This window comes from Crocuta crocuta, unplaced genomic scaffold (genome assembly GCF_008692635.1).
Source record: "Crocuta crocuta isolate KB4526 unplaced genomic scaffold, BGI_CrCroc_1.0 scaffold155, whole genome shotgun sequence".
NCBI classification, from domain to species: domain Eukaryota; kingdom Metazoa; phylum Chordata; class Mammalia; order Carnivora; family Hyaenidae; genus Crocuta; species Crocuta crocuta.
In genome coordinates this window covers 61,543-81,037 of record NW_027530365.1, presented here as the reverse complement: position 1 = coordinate 81,037, position 19,495 = coordinate 61,543, and the positions used below count along the sequence as shown (strand labels likewise).

The window sequence follows — 19,495 nt, the reverse complement described above, 5'->3', positions numbered from 1 at the left end:
TAGGAATAGTGGCAGACGTGGACACTGTAATAGGAGGAATAGTCTCCTCAACCACTTATTATCATAAATTATCCAAGGACCTAACAAATGACATGGAACGAGTTGTCAAATCTCTGGTGGTTTTACAGGACCAATTAGACTCCTTAGCAGTGGTAGTCTTACAAAACAGGAGAGGGCTATATCTGCTAAATGCTGAAAAAGGAGGACTATGTCTCTTCCTAGAGATAGGAATGCTGCTTCTGTATTAACCAATCAGGGCTAGTTAGAGATATGGCCCAACAACTAGGGAAGCAGGTCATCAAATGGAGGCAAGAATTAGCAGACTCATGGAACAACATATGGAATTAGGCATCCTGGCTCCTCCCTTCACTCGTTCAGTCCTAATGCTTTTCATAGCCTTCCTGTTTGATCCTTGTATTCTTAATATGCTAACAAGGTTTGTTTCCTCTCAGCTAAAAGCCATAAAACTCCAGATGATGCTCCAGTTGGACCATTCTAGCTATCACTACTCTCCTTTGGATGGTGAAGAACCCTAGCTGTCACATTCCTCCCTTTGATGTCCCTGTCCAGCAGGAAGAAGCCAGAACGGTCTTTGCCCCTTCTCCTCTGGCAGCAAGGGGTTGCCTGGCCCCCACAAACTGATTTTCTCTAAGGCTGCTACAGCAGCTTGAGAATCAAGTTGAGGGGTCGGGGGGAGGGGATGAGAAGGAAAGCTGGCAAGAGCAGATAAAGAAGGCTAGTCAGATGTCCATGGCCAGATACTCCCTGCATGCTTTTGGCTTCTGTAATCTTGCTTGCCTCTTGCAACAGCCAACTGCCCATGTAGCACAATTGATAGTGCCCCCCCCGCCCATTTTTCCTTGAGCTCCCCGCAATCCTTCCTACCTGTGCAGCTGATAGAAGGTTTCCAAGTACCCAGAAGATAGCCAGGCATAAAAGAAGGCCAGCACCAGGGCTCAGGACTCAGCCTTTGGAGGTGACTTTACTGGGCTGGCACATGTGCTAAATAAATAGTCTTTTCTGATTCTCCCAAGTACATGTCACTTGTCTCTTCCTGTGTGCTGATTATTTGCTGTCACACCGTAAGTGACAGTTCTTCCTATAACTGACATTCAGTGCTTTGAGTTCCCCTTTTAGCCTCCCCTTCTGTCCTCCCTACTCAACTTTAGTGGGCTTTCCTTTTATTAATTTTCACATTTCTTCCTTTTGGGCAAGATCTTTCTCCAAAGGCATCTCTGATCAAGAGTCAGGTTTTCTTGGGGCACTTGGGTGGCTCAGTTGGTTAAACATCCCAATTCAACTCAGATCATGATCTCACAGTTCATGGGTTCAAGGCCTGCGTCAGGCTCGTTGCTGACAGCTCAGGGCCTAGAGCCTGTTTTTAGATTCTGTGTCTCTTCTCTCTGCCCCTCCCCTGCTCACGCTCTGCCTCTCTCTCAAGAATAAATAAACATTAATTTTTTTTTAAAGAAAGAGTCAGATTTTCTTAATTCAGTGTCCTTTTGTCCCTTAGTGCTAGGAAAGATCTTTCCTGGGTGATGTCACACTTTGGAGGGAAACCTATTGAGGTCAAATTTGAGTAACAGGGAAGGGTAGCAGGGAGAACTCTCAGGCAATTACTGTCTATAGTCTATATTTATCAAGGTTGTAAGCACTGGAGATAATCTTATTCGGTACATTGTTTTCACAAAGATTTGATAGGCAGTAAGTACAGAATCAAAGTGACAATGCCAAATTGTGTGATGGTTCTAAACCAGGATCCTAGATCTGAAAGTAGGCAACTAAAAATACTTATTGGCACTTGTTCCAACTTAGAGTAGAAGAGTTCCCCATACGAAGGCAAACCCAGAGTTATGTATACCTCCTGGAAATCCCTATTCAAAGAGGTTATGAGAGCAGAATGGTGATTACTGCAAGAGCACAATGAAAGAATTAACCTTGTACATTTGGGGAGATAAAGTGCAGGTGTAAATGTGAAGCAATAGCTGGTGACAAAACAGCAAAACTTCAAAGACCTTTTAAAAAGTATTATCTCAGAAGAACTGTTGGAACCAGATGTGTTCTTAATAACACAGTCAAGTTGAAAATTCAGGAACCATGAATTTTGGACAAGAATCCAGAGTCAGTTAATAGTCCAGACGAAAAAGAGAGACTTCTGTGAATCCTGAACCTTCTAGGCCTGGTCCAGACATCTTGGGAAAACTGTCACATCAGATGTTGTCCTACTTCAATTCTAGGAAATCTTTCTGATCACATTGTATGCAGGTCCAGTCAGGGTTTGGTGCTTCCTTTAGATGTGTCACATGAATCCAAGAGTCCATTCCCTCAGGTTTGGCAACTCAAGGGTTGGCTAGCACTCCTGATAGGGGTCCTTTCCAAGGTTGAAGAGAGTCTTGAGCTGTTTTTTCCCAGTAGATGAAATCTCCAAGCTGCAAGGTGTGATGCTTAAGGTTCTCATCTCCTGGGAGTGAGTGCACTGTGAAAATATTTCTCTACCAAAGCATGGTTAGTTTTAATAGAAACAGACTTTACAATATTGAAATGCATCTCCTTTTATCAACTGGATCAAAAGAATCATGAGCCAAGTGCATTGGATGTTCTGTGACTATCTGAAAGGGTGAAAGCCTATGAGGTTCTCACTCTCCAAGGGAGTGAGTCTGAACTTTAGAAAGAACAAAGGCAATGCTTTAGGCCAAGGTATTTAGAGGATTTATACAAATTTTACCATTTGAATCTTAATAGTGCCATTAGTGTGTCCCACTAAGCCTGAGGATTGATGGTCGTATGCACAATAAAAGTGGTGTAAAACTGACCACACAGCACAGACTTGTTGAAACACCTGACTGATAAAATGGGTTCCCCAGTCGCTATGAAGTTCAACAGGGGTTCCCCAGGTAGGGATAATTTTTTGTAATGGAATTTTGGCCAGAGAAGTGTCAGTGGCCAATCTACAAAGGAAAACTTTAGTCCAGTGGGAAAACATACAAACCATGTCAAAAGCATATTTATATCCATGAGATGGGGAAGCTGTATGAAATCCATTTGTGAAAATTGAATGGCCCATGAGGTATTTCTTTAGTGGCTTTAAACAAAAGGCAGTGGCAGGAATGGCTCTGAGGCAAGGGAGATATCCCTCTGCTTACAGGGTCTATTTGTTAGCTATAATACCCTATGAGTTCCTGAAGGACTCCATGTTTTGGAGTGAGTACTCTAGGGTATTCCCTACCCTCTCATACACAAAGAGGAAAAAGGGAAGTTGATAATAGGATGTCTGAAGGCAGGGGCTTTATTAGGCTTTTCTTAACATCCCCAAAACTTGTCTTCCCAGTCTTTCCAAATAAGAGGGTCAAATTTGTCATTTTTTAGTTAAGCATATTATAGAGAATGAGTCATAAGAGGAGTTTGGGGTCCAGTTTCAACAACAACCAGCCTGTCTAAGAAAATCTCGTAATTGGTGCTTGGTTTTGGTTTGGGGAAGCTCAGAGTGCCTGTAGATCTTAATTTCAGGTGCCCTAAGAATCAAACCTGGGTTTGAGCAAACTAAGGTTTGTGAAAAGTGAGAAGGACTCTCTGTGTAACCCTGGAGCGTAACTGTCCAGATGTAATACCATTCTTCCCAAGTGGAAGCAAAAATATCTTTATCAACTAGAATACTAAAAAAATGCACTGCAAAAATCAGTCGCAGTAAAAAGTTTGCTTTCAGTAGGAATAGATGTCAGCAGTATATGGGGGTTAGGAACAACAGGGTGCTGAGGAATAACAGTGCTATTTATTGCTCAGAGGTCCTGGACAACCCTCTATTCTTGGACATTGGGTTTTCTCACAGGTAAACCAGGAGTATTGCAGGGACTAGTGCAAGGGATGATAAGGCACCGAGCCTTGTAATCTTACAGACCTGATGCCTTGAAAGACTATAGAGTATTGATTAAATCTGGGGAAAGGTTTAGAGAGATCTGTATGAATTTTGATGGGAGGTGCAATATAGATTCTACCAACACCAGTTAAAGATTTTGGCCATAAAAAGGACAGTAGCTGGTCCAACAGAGACAACTAATCGTTGTCCCCAGAGTCAGCTATAAGAAATCTCAGCCCAATAAATGAATAGGGGCAGAGGAAATAAGAAGAAAAGTGTTGGTAGCTTTAAAGCACCTAAACAAAAAGGAATAGGTTCAAAGTCAAGAACCTGGTGAGGTTTATTAAAGACCCCTACTATTTGAACTGTTTCATTACCTGGAGGCAGGGGCAGCTTCATGGCAGTGGAGTTAAGTACTGAGAAGTATAGCTCCAACATCAATAAGGGTAGAGAGATTCATTCCCAATCTGGAGAGTGGTTTCTCCAAGTTGATTGAGAGGAAGGATTGGGAAAAAAAAACCCTGTAATTCCTTGGATCCCCACTGAGAATGAGGAGGACACTGGAAAGTCTGGCTGAAGGGCTAAAGGCACCTGGAGCCCTTCAGTTTGTTAGTCTTTTTTTCCAGTGTGTATGATGTAAGAAAGCATTCCAGCTTCGTTTTTTGTTTTTTGTGTTTGTTGTTGTTGTTTGCATGTAGCTCTGCAGCATTCCCAGCATCACTTGTTGAAGACACTGTCTCTTTCCCATTGCATATTCTTTCCTCTTTTGTCAAAGATTAACTGACCATAAAATCATGGGTTTGTTTCTGGGCTTTCTATCCAACTCCATTGATCTATGAGTCTATTTTTTTGTGCCAGTACCACACTATTTTGTTTACTACAGCTTTGTAATATAACTTGAAATCTGGAATTGTGATACCTGCAGCTTTTGACAATTCATTTTCTTAATGATGTCTGTCCTTCAGTGAGCAGAAGATTAACATTTAGGTAAAGTCTAATTTATCATTTTTTTCTTTTATGGCTGTTGTTTTTTGTATCTTGCCTAAAATTTTATCTACTCCATGCTTTAACAATATTCTTATATGTTTCCTTCAGAAGCTTTACCTTTTCCATATATTTCTATGTTATATCTCAAATCAGTTTTTATATATGGTATATCCAGTCTTTGACTTATTTTTCCATATGGCGTTCCAGAGCCATTTGGAAAGATTTCTCTTTCCTCATTAAATTGCTTTGGTACCTGCATGATTTCATTTCTGAACACTCTATTCTCTTCCATTTTATCTGTGTGTCCTTATACATAAACCAACCACACTGAATTCAGAACCACCTTAAAGTAAGTCTAGTTAGTGTATGTACTCCAACTTTATTCTTTTTTAAGAATACTTGGCTGTTGGAAGTCCTTTGCCTTTATGTAAAAATTTTGAAATCAGTTTCCCAATAGGAAAATAAATGTTTGCTGGGATTGATAGGAAATGCAATGTATATAAGATCAACTGGGGAGAACTAACATTTTAACATTTTCAAGGCTTTAAATTCATAAACATGCTCCTAGTTATAGATATTTATTTTCTCTAAGCAACATTTTGTAGTCTTCACTGTAGAAATCTTGAGTTTCTTCTGGTAAACTTACGTAGTTTTTAAATGAAATTGTAATGGATGGAAAAATTTAAGCTTCAGTTTCCAGGTGTTTCTAGCTGTAACATAGAAATATAATTGATTTTTGTATATTGACCTTGTAATCTGCACCTTTGCTAAATAGTTCTAATAGCTGTTTTATAAATTCCTTAGGATTTTTTATGTTCATGACGCATCACTGGCAGATCATCAATTTTACTTTTTCCTTTCCAACACTTAAGCATTTCCTTTTTTTTTTTTTTTTTTTTCTTCGTTAAATAGCAGTAGTGGGAGGGCACATCTTGCTTTATTCCTAATCTTAGAATAAGTGTTCAATACTGAGTACAATATGTATAGGTTTTTCATTAGGATAATTCTCTTTCCTAGTCTGCTGAGTTTTTGTTTTGCCATGAATGGGTGTATTCTTTGTGCAACTACTAATAGGATCTCCTTTATTCTCTTTGAAAACAGTAACTGATTTTAAAATATCAAAACAATTTACATCCTTGGGATAAGCTCCACTTGGACATACGTTTTGTTGCTTACATGTTGCTGAATTATATTTGCTAATTTTTGCTAGGAGTTTTTGATTCCATGTTCATGAAAATGGATTAAGGACCTAAATGTGAAATATATTGGTCAGTAATTTTTTAATAATTCTTTTACCGTATTTTGGTATCAAGTTAGGTAGTATCAATGTTATGGGATATATGTATCCCAACTATATACATATACATATATACACACACACACACACATATATATATATGCACACTACATATATCATATATAAGTTGTATATAAAATATAAAATTATATGTAAACATATAACTTAAGATGTGTGTGTATATGTATACATTTTAAATCTAGTTTGATATTCTCTACCTTTTCACAGGAGTCTTTATTTCACTTATATTTAAAGGTACTATTTTGGAACCATGCTCTTCCAGTTGAAACTGTTCTGTTTAGAAATTTTTCTTTTTTGGGGGCTCAGTCTGTTAAGCGTCTGACTTCGGCTCAGGTCATGATCTCACAGTTCGTGAGTTCAAGCCCTGCATCAGGCTCTGTGCTGACAGCTCAGAGTCTGGAGCCTGCTTCAGATTCTGTGTCTCCCTCTCTCTCTCTGACCCTCTCCCGCTCATTCTCTGTCTCTTTCTCTCAAAAAATAAATTTAAAAAATTATAGAAAAAATAAAATAAAATAAAGCTTTAAAAAAATTTTTTTTTTCTTTTTTGCCATAGGAAAAAAAATCTCTTAAGAAATAGGATCCTGGTGATCAAAATGGTTTGAGGGTACCCTTCCCCCTCACTTCTAGGACCCTACCTGGTTTTATTTTTGAAAACTGTGGTCCTTCCTTAAGTACCTTTTTAACTAAATGGAATGACTTACCAAAAGCAATTAAGAATTTCAGTGGCCATTATGGGAAACTATCTCTCTCTCCAAAATTACTTTTCTCAAAACTGAATTGGATAGCCATTGCTCTAAAATTGTCAAAACTGGGGGGTGCCTGGGTGGCTCTCACATGGTGACCATATTTCTACATGTAATAGAGTAATATTTCCCTCTACTCACCCATACGTGATAGTGAATGGTGATACCACCATGAATGTTGAACACAAAAGAGCACAGGCTTGAATGAAAGGAAGAATATAAAAAAGGATATAGGAGATTCTTCTCCCTTTTTTTCTCATTCTCATATATAGAATGGAAAATAAATCATTTCAGATATATCAGTTTACACTAAAGGAGTCACATGGGATGTGAATTTGGCCAATGCCTTTCATCAAAGGATTTCTAAGCGTCTCATAAGCATATTCAATAATCCTTTAAATGCTCTTGCAATATTATCATCACATTATAGTAAGAAGTAAATGGAAGCACTGACATAGTAAGTGATATTTTTATCTTCCATTCAGAAATTTCCTACTAGTTTACAGGCTAGTATTATTATCAACTTTATGAAGCTTAGTGAGATTATGTGATTTGCCCAAACTTAGGGGAGGAATTTGGCATACCATCAAGGCTCTCTGGGTCTTATCTGCTTTACTAAGTTTATCCCTCTCCCTACACATACACTCTTACTCTCAGCTCTGCTATTCAAAATGATATTTCATCTAGTGTTTTAAAGAGAAGCTCAAAAGCATGTAATTTTGTGTTTTTGAGGTATCATTCCTGGTTCTTTATTAGAAATAAAATGAAAATTGATATTTTCTAGAGTAATTTCTTTAATATTGTCACCAATGTGAGTAATGTTGTATAATGAAACTCTCTGCTTGTTCTTTTGTGATAGAATCAGATAATCTTATTCAGGATACTACCATGTGACAAGTTAAATAAAACAGGGGAGGATAGTCTTAGTAATATGTCTAATCCTACAAACATAGTTACTTGCTACTTCTCTTTATATGAAATTGCCTGTCAAGTGTATTATCTTTCTTAAATGCTCAAGACCAAAATGCTGGTGAATCTAAACTTAATACACCTAAAAATGGAGCACACTAGTTAAATTATGGGCTTAGGTGTAAATGTGGGTTAGATTGGAAGTAAAAGTAAGTAACCTGTAGAGGTCATGAGAGGGGAAAGAAAGTAGATACAGTGGATAGGTGCCTGTTTATTTTTTATTTTATTTTTTTAATTGTAAAATATACATAAAAAAATTTACAATTTTTTCTTTTTGTAAAGTTTACTGTTTTAATCAGTAAGTGTACACTTTAGTCACATTAAATATATTTACATATGCAACTAGCACCATCTATCTCGAAAACTTTTTCCATCTTGCAAAACTGAAACTTTTTACCCATTAAACAGTAACTCCCGGTTCACCCTTCCTCCCAACCCCTAGCAACCATGCTCTATTTTCTGTGTTTATGAATTTGACTACTGGAAGTACCTCATTTGAGTGGAATCATATCGTATTTGACCTTTTGTGATTGGCTTATTTTACTTCGTACAGTGTCTTTCAGGTTCATCTATGTTGCAGTATGTGTCAGAATTTCTTCCCTTTCTTTTTTTTATTTTTATTTTTTTTATTTCTAGGAGAGAGAGAGACAGTGTGATCAGGGGAGGTTCAGAGAGAGAGGGAGACACAGACTCTGAAATAGGCTCCAGGCTCTGAGCTGGCAGTCAGCACAGAGCCCGACGCGGGGCTCGAACCCACGAACTGCGAGTTCATGACCTAAGCGAAAGTCGGATGCTTAACCGACTAAGCCACCCAGGCGCCCCTCTTCCCTTTCTAAGGCTGACTAATATTCCATCGTATATCTATACTACATTTTGTTTACTCATTCATCTGTTAATGGACACTTGCATTGCTTCCACATTTTGACTATCAGAAATAACACTGTTATGATCATGCATGGACAAATACCTGTTTGTGTCTCTGCTTTCAATTCCATTGGATATATACCCAGAAGTGGAATTGCTGAATTATATGGCAATTCTACATTTAATTTTTTGAGGAACTACCAGACTGTTTTCCACAGCAGCTGTACCATTTTACAGTCCTGCCAGCAGTGCACAAGCATTCCAGTTCTCCATAGCCTAGCCAACATTTTCTGGGTTTGTTCCTGAGTTTTTGATAGTAGACATCCTAATTGTTCTGAAATGGTATCTCATTGTGGTTCTGATTTGCATTTTCCTAATATTAGGGATGTTGAACATCTTTTCATGTTTATTGGCCAGTTGTATATCTTCTTTGGAGAAATGTCTGTTTGAGTCATTTGTCTTTTTTGAGGGTGTCCATTTTTTTAAGCCAACGTAGTAATCACAAAAGCTGCTTATAACTTTACAGAAGTCCCAAAGATGTATCACTTTTAATTGCCATCTAATACTTTAGGAAAATATCCCATAAATCTAATCAATGTTTGTATGTTCTTCCTTTACAATATATAATTCAAGCATCTCTTCCTCCATGTTCCTATTAGCATCATCCTCTTATGCTTAATTTCATGTTTATGTTACAGTTGTTTGTGGATAAAAGAGTGGTTTTTTCAAAAGGTAAAAATATATAGTACATGCTTAATTTAATAATATGTTTTGTCAGTGGGCCCAATTCAAATAGAGTAGTAGAAATAGATTGTTATAAAATCCTTTAGTTAGGTTTGCTGTTTTTTACCTCTTCTTTAACTCCTCCCCCTCAGTTCAACAAAGATTTATTATGCACAGGACCTAAGATCTGAGTTTCTCCCCTTCAAACTGTGTGACAATGGGCATGTCACATCAGTTCTTCCTTATTGGATGAACTAAGTGATTTCATAGATTTCTTTTAGTCTTATCTATTAAATATTTTCATGATTCATGTAAATATTACCAGGTGTTGGTATAGATGCCTGAATTATATGAAAGCCATATCATCCACAATAAATTACGGTTTTAGATTTATTACAGAAAATATAAGTCTAACTTTTCTTGTTTGCCTCTTACATCAACGCTGAGACCTAAACTGGAAACCTTTTAAGTCCAAACATTACTTTCTCTAAAAATTGATCATCAGTGTTAAAGCAATAATATTTTGAACAGTTAATATCAGGGTAGGGTTTGTTTCCTTCTAACTGGTAGTATTATACCTTATTACTTACAAACAAGGGGTAGATGGGGCACCTGCNGGATACAAAATGCTTTGCTGTATATTTTAATTTTTGATTTCTACTTTTGAAATTTTATAAAATACTAGAACATGGGCACCTGGGTGGCTCAGTGGGTTAAGCATCTGACTTTGGCTCAGGTCATGATCTCATGCTTCGAAGGTTTGAGCCCTGCTTCAGTCTCTGCTGACAGCTCAGAGCCTGGAGCTTGTTTCAGATTCTATGTCTCCCTCTCTCTGCCCTTTCCCCACTTGGGAGTCTGTCTCTCTCAAAAATAAATAAACATTTTTTAAAAATTTAAATAAATTAAAATACTAAAATATGTCATACACCTGAATAGGATAGTATATATTCCATATCTATCTATATATCCATACACGCACACACTTTTTTGGATCATCTGCTATTCTTATTTGTTCATAGCTCTAGTCTCTTCCTGCTTCATGGAAAATTCACATTAAATTGATTTCAGGTGAACTTCTAAAAGATACAAGTAAATTTTCAAAGTGATTTAATTTCAAATAATGTTACATGATAAGCTAACAGATGTAATAGCAAAATTAAGTGATAGATTTAATTTTTGTATTTAATATTTGCTACTCCATAATTTTTGTGAATTGTCCATCTCTTCTATTTTTTTCTTGTTCATGTCACTTGTTTGAAAGTCAATAGAAAAAAAACTCAATAGTCACTTATTTAAGAGTAGTCATTTTCTAAGATGTAAGATTTTTGTTTTTTATAATTTTAAATTTTACAATACAGTCCTCTTTTTTTTTTGTTTATGCTCAAATTCTCTAATATTTTATGCTCTAATATTTTAGATAACATAATTTCTGTTTCTCNTAGTCATTTTCTAAGATGTAAGATTTTTGTTTTTTATAATTTTAAATTTTACAATACAGTCCTCTTTTTTTTTGTTTATGCTCAAATTCTCTAATATTTTAGATAACATAATTTCTGTTTCTTAGGGATCAGAGTACTTTTAACACTGCATTTGTCACTGGGAAAACTAGTTTTAATTTATATTGACCTTTTTCTCCTTTGAGCATTTAGTCTGCATTCAATAAAATGTTGATGACTGCTCTTTAGAAGACAGCTGTACGAAATAAAGTATTATAAATATTCAGCTTTCCTTTCTAAGCATTGTCACCAACAGCTGGGCATCCAGTTTAGCAGAACAGATTTTGCACAGAGAGAGCCTGGCATGTTCCTGAATCAGTTTAGTGAGAGAGACAAAAAATAGTTTCTTATGGATTGGGGACTTATAAAGACATAGAGCATCTGTTCCTCAGTTAAGTCATAGTCTGGTAGCACTGAATCATGTTTAAAACTAGAATAATGGGCAAAACTTTTTTCACCTTGTTCATACCTTTATTTTAATACCTAGTGCATTATTTCTGCAAATAATATACTTCCAACATCTCCATTAAGGGTGTATCAATTATTTTGTCCTTATGTATAATTTTTCAGTAGTGGTATTTTATTTATTTTTTTTTCACTAGTGGTATTTTAAAACAAATATATTAATTTTTACTAAGATTACTTCATAATATGACTTTAATGCTTGAACTGTACAATAGTACATGTATGTAAAACCATATGTAAAAATCAATTCAAATATTTCATTACAATTCCATATTGAAATATGCTATTAAAAAACCCAGTTTCATGGCCATGAAAATTGCTTTGCTTTCTTCATATAGTATTCTGCTTTAGTTGGCAAAAGTAACTCAGAATCTTTGTTTATATGTATTACTCTTAAGTATTTGGCTACTTAAAGCATATAAATCTAAGATTTCTTTAAATATTCTATTTGCAGTGTTAAGAGATCACTGAAATTGGATCATCTCTTAGAAGCAAAAGTAAGTATTTATCTGTGAGTTGTAATTGCATAACAAGAATGTATTTTTAATTTTTTAACAGCAAATTTACCTTAATAGAAAATTTTTCAAAAAAGCATCGTGACATAATTAGAGTTGGTATACCATTTTCTATGTAAAATATTTTTTGTAAATCTAACATATTGAAGTTCCTGGCCAGATTAGGGTTTTAATTTAAGAGGAAAGTTATTTAGAAATCTTGATGAAATAATTTAGTAGAAGTTAATTCACTGTTTGTGGGGAAAAAAATATCCTGCCTTTTATGTGCACAGGAAACAATATGGAACAACGGCAGTGCTTTAATCTGCATTCTATAATCTGCTAAATTGAAATAAAAACATTAACAGCATTTTTATATCAAAAATGTAATTACCTCCCTCAGCTATGTTAGCATAATTAAACAATAAAATACTAACACTGTAATAAATTTCACCATGGTTGTCACAATAAAAATAAAATTGTACTGTTGCTATTACTTTTTGTAAATCTAGTCATAGTACATTCCCAATGCCAGCATATCATGACATATGTTGGTTTATTATCTTTTCATACCAACTATGGAGCTAGATACAAACGCTAATACTGAGATACTTATGGCCTCAGTAATCTTAAATGCAAGTAAATTGATGAAAAAGTAAATTAAAACAAATAGCTAGTCAATACATGGCGTTCCTACAAAATCCCGTATGAGAGTGCCATTTTAAGAAATGGATGTTATATGGAATTTCTCTTTGGAAGACTCACTGATATTTAACAATTTACCATTTTTAAAACTTCCTAGATGCTTTTTTAAAAAATTTAAACAAAAGTGGCAATATAATGCAATGCCACTAAAAAAATCATTAGCAGCGTAATTAGCAATTTAGAGTACGATTATCCAACTTGTTCTGTACAGAATGCAGCTGTGACTGTAATTCTGCATCTGTTTCTTTGGTCAGAATGGTATTTTGGTAGACAAGTAGTCCAGCTTGAGATGAAATACTGTTCTTTCCTGCTCCCAAACCATTCTTTGGGAGATAGTAATATTATTTGAATAGCAAATAATAGCCATTTAGGAATTCATTCTTTTTATGAAGTACAGTTGTTGTCATGGCAGACTTTCTATCCATTTTTACTTCAGATTAGGATGTGTCCAGGTAGCCAGCACCACAGCTAATATCCTGTATTAGAAAAATACATTGTTATGTTTGGCCCAATTCTATACCTTTAAACCAAAGGGACTTAGCTAGCTTGACTTAGCTTGGTATTACATGGCCACCACCTGCTAAATGTAGGTTCCTAGCATCTAGTTTGGGCCTTTCTTCAACATTTCTCTTCTATTTTCTGACCTATTTCTGGTAATTTCTGCATTTGTACTCTTGGCTCATTATTTGCAGCTCTATGTTCACATGTTAGAGTGGACATCTTTTGCTCTGGTGCTAAGTCTAGGATTTTCTCTTTAGCTACATTTATGCTTCCATCCACTCCAGTAACAACTTCGCCCTAAAGCAGCCTGGCTCTACAAATCTACTCACATGTCAGTGATCCTACTGAGGCTGACTTTGCCCATGCAAAGGAAAATCAGACATTTCAGACTTACACCTATAATTCTAAGAGTACCTAATTGCTATAAAACTACAGAGGAACTAGTAGTAACTTTATGGTCATTTTGCCTTACCAATATGATACTGAAGGAAGAAGACTCTGATATCCACAGAAAGGAGATGACTTTTATATACCAGTTGCTTAAAGTGGAGCCTATTCATTTTAATCTACTGCTATTTCCTCTCTCAGAGATGTTTGAACTCACAAATTCCATTGTTTCCAAAGCAACTATAGCCCTTTATGGAGACTAATGCTCCACGATGTTAGGACGAGTCTGCAAAAGTTATTTTCCTTTTGAGTCTCCTAATGGGGAAATCAGAGGTATGAATCATCCCCTGTGACCTTCCTTTAAAATCTAGAATGTATACTGAAAGTACCATTATTTACTGGACTTCTCAAACTGTTGAGGATTAGTGAGGAGTAAAGAAGGTTCTAGTTTATCATCACCTACAATATTTGAGTTGCTCAAGTTATTGCCCGCCTAGCACTCTTTCTACATATATTTTCAGAAATAAAGATGAATTAGTTATTACAACCTGCTGCCAATCACAGTTCAGATGAATTTATAGGGATAACTGGCCCCCTGATCATATACCTAGTCTGATTCAGGCCACCTCTGAGGAGGACTGGAAGAAACAGATTATAGAGGTGGGAAGAGAAGAAACATACTTCCTACCAAGGCCAACTCAGTAGGCTTGCTGCTAGAAGGAATGACAGTGCAAGTTTGGGGGGAGGTTTGTTAATTTAGAAACGGATGCCCAGGCTGGATTACTCCATTACTATTGGTGGGACACTTCTAAGTCTCATTATTCCGAGCACCTAAACTTGTCTTATCTCTCTGAGACAAGGCTTCTGCTGACTCCTGGAATTAGATAGAACTTTGAATTTCAGGGCCGTTGGAGATTGTATAGCTCACCTTCTATAGTCTTACTTACTGATCTGGCTCAAATCTACTTTCTTCTCTCCCTCCCTCCCTCTCTCCCCTTCTTTCTTCCTTCCCTTTTTATTATAGAACTTTTCAAACATAAACAAAATAGAATAATGTAATGAACTTCCATCTTCAACAATTATTAACATTTTGCTAATTTTGCTTCATCTGTTTATATATGTATACGTACCTATGTGTGTACCTGTGTAACCTATGTATCTGTATATTTTTTCCTGGAATGTTTTACAAGTTCCAGACATATCATTTCATCAGAATATTCTTCAATATGCATTTCTAACATAATGACTTTTTTCATAAACCACAGTGCCATTATTATACCTTACAAAATTAACAGTAATTCCTTAATAATATCTTTTACCCAGTCCATATTCACATTTCCATATGGATCCAGGGGCGCCTGTGGCTCAGTCTGTTAAGCGTCAGACTCTTGATATTGGCTCAGGCCGTGATCTCACAGTCGTGGGATCGAATCCCACGTCAGCTCCAAGCTGAGCGTGGAGATTCTCTCTCTCACTCTCTCTGCCCCTCCCCTGCTTGCACACGTACTGGTGTGCTTACACGCTCTCTCTCTTAAATAAATAAACTTAAAAAAAATCAGGATCCAAACAAGTTTTATACATTGTAATGTTTCTTATAGATCTTAAATCTTGTTAAATTTCACCTTATTTTTTTTGTACAGTAATTTATTGTTTGAAAAATCTGAGGTATTTGTTTTATAGGCATATTCCACATTCTGGAGCTAGTTAATTCTTTTCTTGCAGTGTCCTTCAAATGATTTCTGTTTTGTTTTTTTTTAATGTTTTATTTATTTCTGAGAGAGAGACGGCATGGGTAGGGGAGGGTCAGAGAAAGAGGGATGAAACAGGCTCCAGGCTCTGAGCTAGCTGTCAGCACAGAGCCCAACGTGGGGCTCGAACCCACGAACTGTGAGATCATGACCTGAGCCGAAGTCAGACACTCAACCAACTGAGCCAACCAGGCACCCCAATGATTTCTCTATTCTTCGTATTTCCTGTAAAACTGGTAGTTAAAGTTGGAGGCTTGATTAGATTCTGGTTCAAATTTTTTATAAGAATACCTCATCAAAAATCTATGTACTTCCCATTTGCATCCCTTCAGGAGTACAAAATGATCTGATTATTGGGTTCAGGGGTTATCAGCCTGATCTACCCATAATAAAATTCCCCATTAATCTTTCTTCTGATGTTTTTTGTTGTTGAGATGATCATGTGTGTTTTTCCCCCTTTATTTCATTAAAAGATGTATTATACTGATTGGTTTTAATCAATCTTATTTTCACAGGCAAAATCCAACTTGGTCATAATGTATAATTCTTTTTATTCTCTTGTTTCAGTTTGCCAGTATGTTGAGGATTTTGACATTTATATTCACAAGGGATATTAGTCTATAGTTTTCTTTTCTTGTGATGTATTTGCCTGGTTCTGGTATCAGAGTAATTCTGGCCTCATAGGATGAGTTACAGACTGTTCCCTATTTTTGGAGAGAGTTTGAGAAGGATTGATATCACTTCTTTAAATATTGGTAGAATTCACCAGTGAAGCTCTCTGGTCCTAGGCTTTTCTTTGTTAAAAGCATTTTGAATATTGATCCAATCAGTTGATCCACCAACTTGCTGTTGATGTATTCTGATTTTCCATTTCTTTATGATTTAGTCTTGCTAAGTTGTGTATTTCTGGGAATTTGTCCATTTCATCTAGGTTATCTAATTTGTTGACATAAAGTTGTTCATAATACTCCCTTATAATACCTTTTATTTCTCCAAGATTGGTTGTAATGTCTCCTCTTCATTCCAGATTTTAGTAATTCTAATCTTTTTTCCTTTTTTCCTTTTCTTTTTTGTTGTTTCTTGGTCAGTCTAGCTAAAGTTTTGTTGATTGTCTTTTCAAAGAACCAAACTTTGGATTTGTTAATCTTCACTATCTCCTTATCCTCTATTTCACTTGTTTTCTTTTTAATATTAATATTATTACTTCTTTTCTTCTGCTTCCTTTGAGTTTAGTTTGCTCTTTTTCTAGTTCCTTAAGGTGGAAGTTTGGGTTATTGATTTGAGACTTTCTTTTCTTCTTTCTTTTCTTTTCTTTTCTTTTCTTTTCTTTTCTTTTCTTTTCTTTTCTTCCCTTCCCTTCCCTTCCCTTCCCTTCTTCCCTTCTTCCTCTTTTCTCNTCTTTTCTTTTCTTCCCTGCCCTTCCCTTCCCTTCCCTTCTTCCCTTCTTCCCTTCTTCCCTTCTTCCCTTCTTCCCTTCTTCCCTTCCCTTCCCTTCCCTTCCCTTCCCTTCCCTCCCTGTGCCCAATGTGGGCCTCAAACACATGACCTCGAGATCAGTAGTCACATGCTCTACCAACTGAGCCTATTTTTCCCTTCAATTCTGCTGGTTGTTGCTTCTTATATTTGTTGCTTCTTATATTTGTCTCTCTTGTTAGACAAGTATGAGGGAGTATAACTGTTGTATGTTCCTTAATTGTTTTAAGCACCAGTAAGTCTTTATTTGTTCATTGTGTTTGTTTGGGGGAAAGAGAAATGGTAAAGGATCAGCATATAGCACAAATATAGTGGAAAGGAAAACCAGTACCCAGTACAGCAAAATCAACCATCAAATAAACACACCCTCATAATGGAGTCACCAAAGCCCAAGGGAGCACAGTCTTTTGCTGTTCCATAATGAAAGGAAGGTATCAGAAAGAACAGATAGGTATACAGCAGAGTACTAGTCAGCAATAAAAAGGAACGCACTAACAACCCCATGCAACAATGTAGATGATCTCAAAAACATGTTGAACAAAAGAAACCAAAGACAAAAGTTACATACTTAATTTATATGAAGTTCAAAAATTGGCAGAAGTATCTATGATTATAGGAATGAGAAAGCAGTTCTGGGCTAGGGAGTGGAAATTGAGTGGACAGGTGTATAAGGAAAACTGAGATGGTTGGCATGTTCTCTATCTTAGGTAATAGTTGCATCAGAGTATACAATTCTCAGAACTCATCAAGCTGAAAACTTCAACTCTGTGCATTTTAATGTATGTAAATCATACTTGAATAAACAGACAAAAATATGTTTGGGGTGGAATTCGCTTTATATTCTGAAGAATAGGAAGAGATATGAAGGAATGATGGGAAACAGCCCTGAAAACATTTCATTAAAATCTTCTTGAAGATTATAGTTTAAGAGAATAACAGAACAGTGTTATCTTTAATATTAAAATTAATATATTAGGGGCGCCTGGATGACTCAGTTGGTTAAGCGTCCGACTTTGGCTCAGGTCATGACCTCGCGGTTCTTGGGTTCGAGCCTCGTGTCAGGCTCTGTGCTGACAGCTAGCTCAGAGCCTGGAGACTGTTTCAGATTCTGTCTCCCTCTCTCACTGACTCTCCCCCGCTCACTCTGTCTCTCTCTCTCTCTCTCCCTCAGATATAAATAATAAAAAATATATTAAAATTAATATTTTAATATTTTAAAATTGTGGAACAATAATGAACACAAATAGAAACACTGATGTATCAACTTTTTTAGCCAATGTTTTATTTTTCCTCTTAAAATTTTTTTAAGTCTATTTATTTTGAGAGAGGCAGTGTGAGTGGGGGAGGAGCAGAGAGAGAGAAGAGAGACAGAGACAGAGAATCCCAAGTAGGCTCCACCCTGCCAACACAGAGTCCAATATGGAACTCGAACCCACAAGGCCATGAGATCATGACCTGAGCAGAAACCAAAAGTCGGATACTTTACTGACTCAGCTACCCAGGCACCCCTCCTATTAAAATATTTTCATCAAGTGGTTTATCTATACCATGGAATACTACATGGCAATGAGAAACAATGAAATCTGGCCATGTGTAGCTACATGGATGGACCTTGAGGGTGTTATGCTGAGCGAAATAAGTCAGGCAGAGAAGGACAAATATCATATGTTTGCATGTATAGGAGGATTAGGAGGAACTTGACGGAGGAACAAGGGGGAGAAGAAGGGCGGAAATGGTGGGGGAAAGGGAGAGAGGCAAACCATGAGAGACTCTTGAATGCTGACAAAAACTGAGGACTGATGGATGTGGGGGGGAGGGGGGATGGGCATGGAGGAGGACACTTGTGGGGATGAGCACTGAGTGTTATGTGGAAACTAATTTGACAATAAACTATTTGTAAAAAAAAAAATAAAAAAATAAAATATTTTCATCAAAATAAAATTTATATATTGTGCAATCCGCATATCTTAAGTGGACAACCCAGTGAGTTTTAACAAATGTATATACCCCTGTATATCAAACACTCAATCAAGAAATGGAATGTTTCCATCACCACAGATCTAATATATTGGTTATATTCTTTCTCCGCTACCCCGGTAAGATCACAGAGATTAATGCCAAGTGCTTTTGTTTCCATAACTACTATTATAAATAACAACAAAACACCAACTTTATTAGAACCATTAAGGATGATAATTGTAGCAGCTGATAAGAAGTTAGTTGATCTCTGGGACTGTTCTAGGAACTGTGGGCCCAAATTGCAAAAAGTCCCTGAGAGAGCTAAAGTTTAGAGTGTTTTAATATAAATTCCATAATAGTGCTAGTAATGCATAATAATGTCTTAGGTGAGACATTCCCATGACCTTATTAACCAGTGTAAGGTTATAAAGAATTAATACCTTTTAGTTGTCCTAATTTTTCTTTTGTTTCTGGTTGCCCACATACCTACAGTACCTGAGTTTTAAATATTTCACTGATAGTATAGGCCTCATAGTTCATAATAATGATAGCAGATCCTTTCCATCATATTTCATCCTTATAGAACCCTTAGTTAGTACTTTCTAGATGGTTTATAATAGGTGAAAATCAATGGAATACAGGCACCTTTTTGGTAGACTATGCTTTAAACAAAGTTACGAAGCAAGTTACAACTTGTGAAAGATATTGAAGAAGATTGTCATACTTATTTGAAATTATGAAGTGAACATTCACTTTTTTTGGACAGAAAAATCAATGCCTAAATTTTAGTTTTGCTAACATACAAGGTTT

At 36.3% G+C, this 19,495-nt stretch overlaps 1 protein-coding gene across 7 annotated transcripts in view; it reads left to right on the top strand.

Annotated features, from left to right (window-relative positions):
- ITGB3BP (integrin subunit beta 3 binding protein) overlaps positions 1-19,495 on the top strand; it is an 88,439-nt gene that overhangs the window by 8,085 nt on the left and 60,859 nt on the right. For 6 of the 7 annotated variants that reach the window (XR_013335641.1, XR_013335640.1, XR_013335639.1 and 3 more), the window contains exon 2: positions 11,873-11,915. The exons of the other annotated variant lie outside the window; for it this stretch is intronic. Coding sequence is in view for 3 of the 6 variants with exons in the window: in XM_077766133.1 (XP_077622259.1) it covers positions 11,873-11,915 (43 nt within the window). In the remaining 3 variants the exon portion in view is untranslated. The remainder of the gene's footprint in view (positions 1-11,872; positions 11,916-19,495) is intronic. 7 annotated transcript variants of the gene reach the window in all.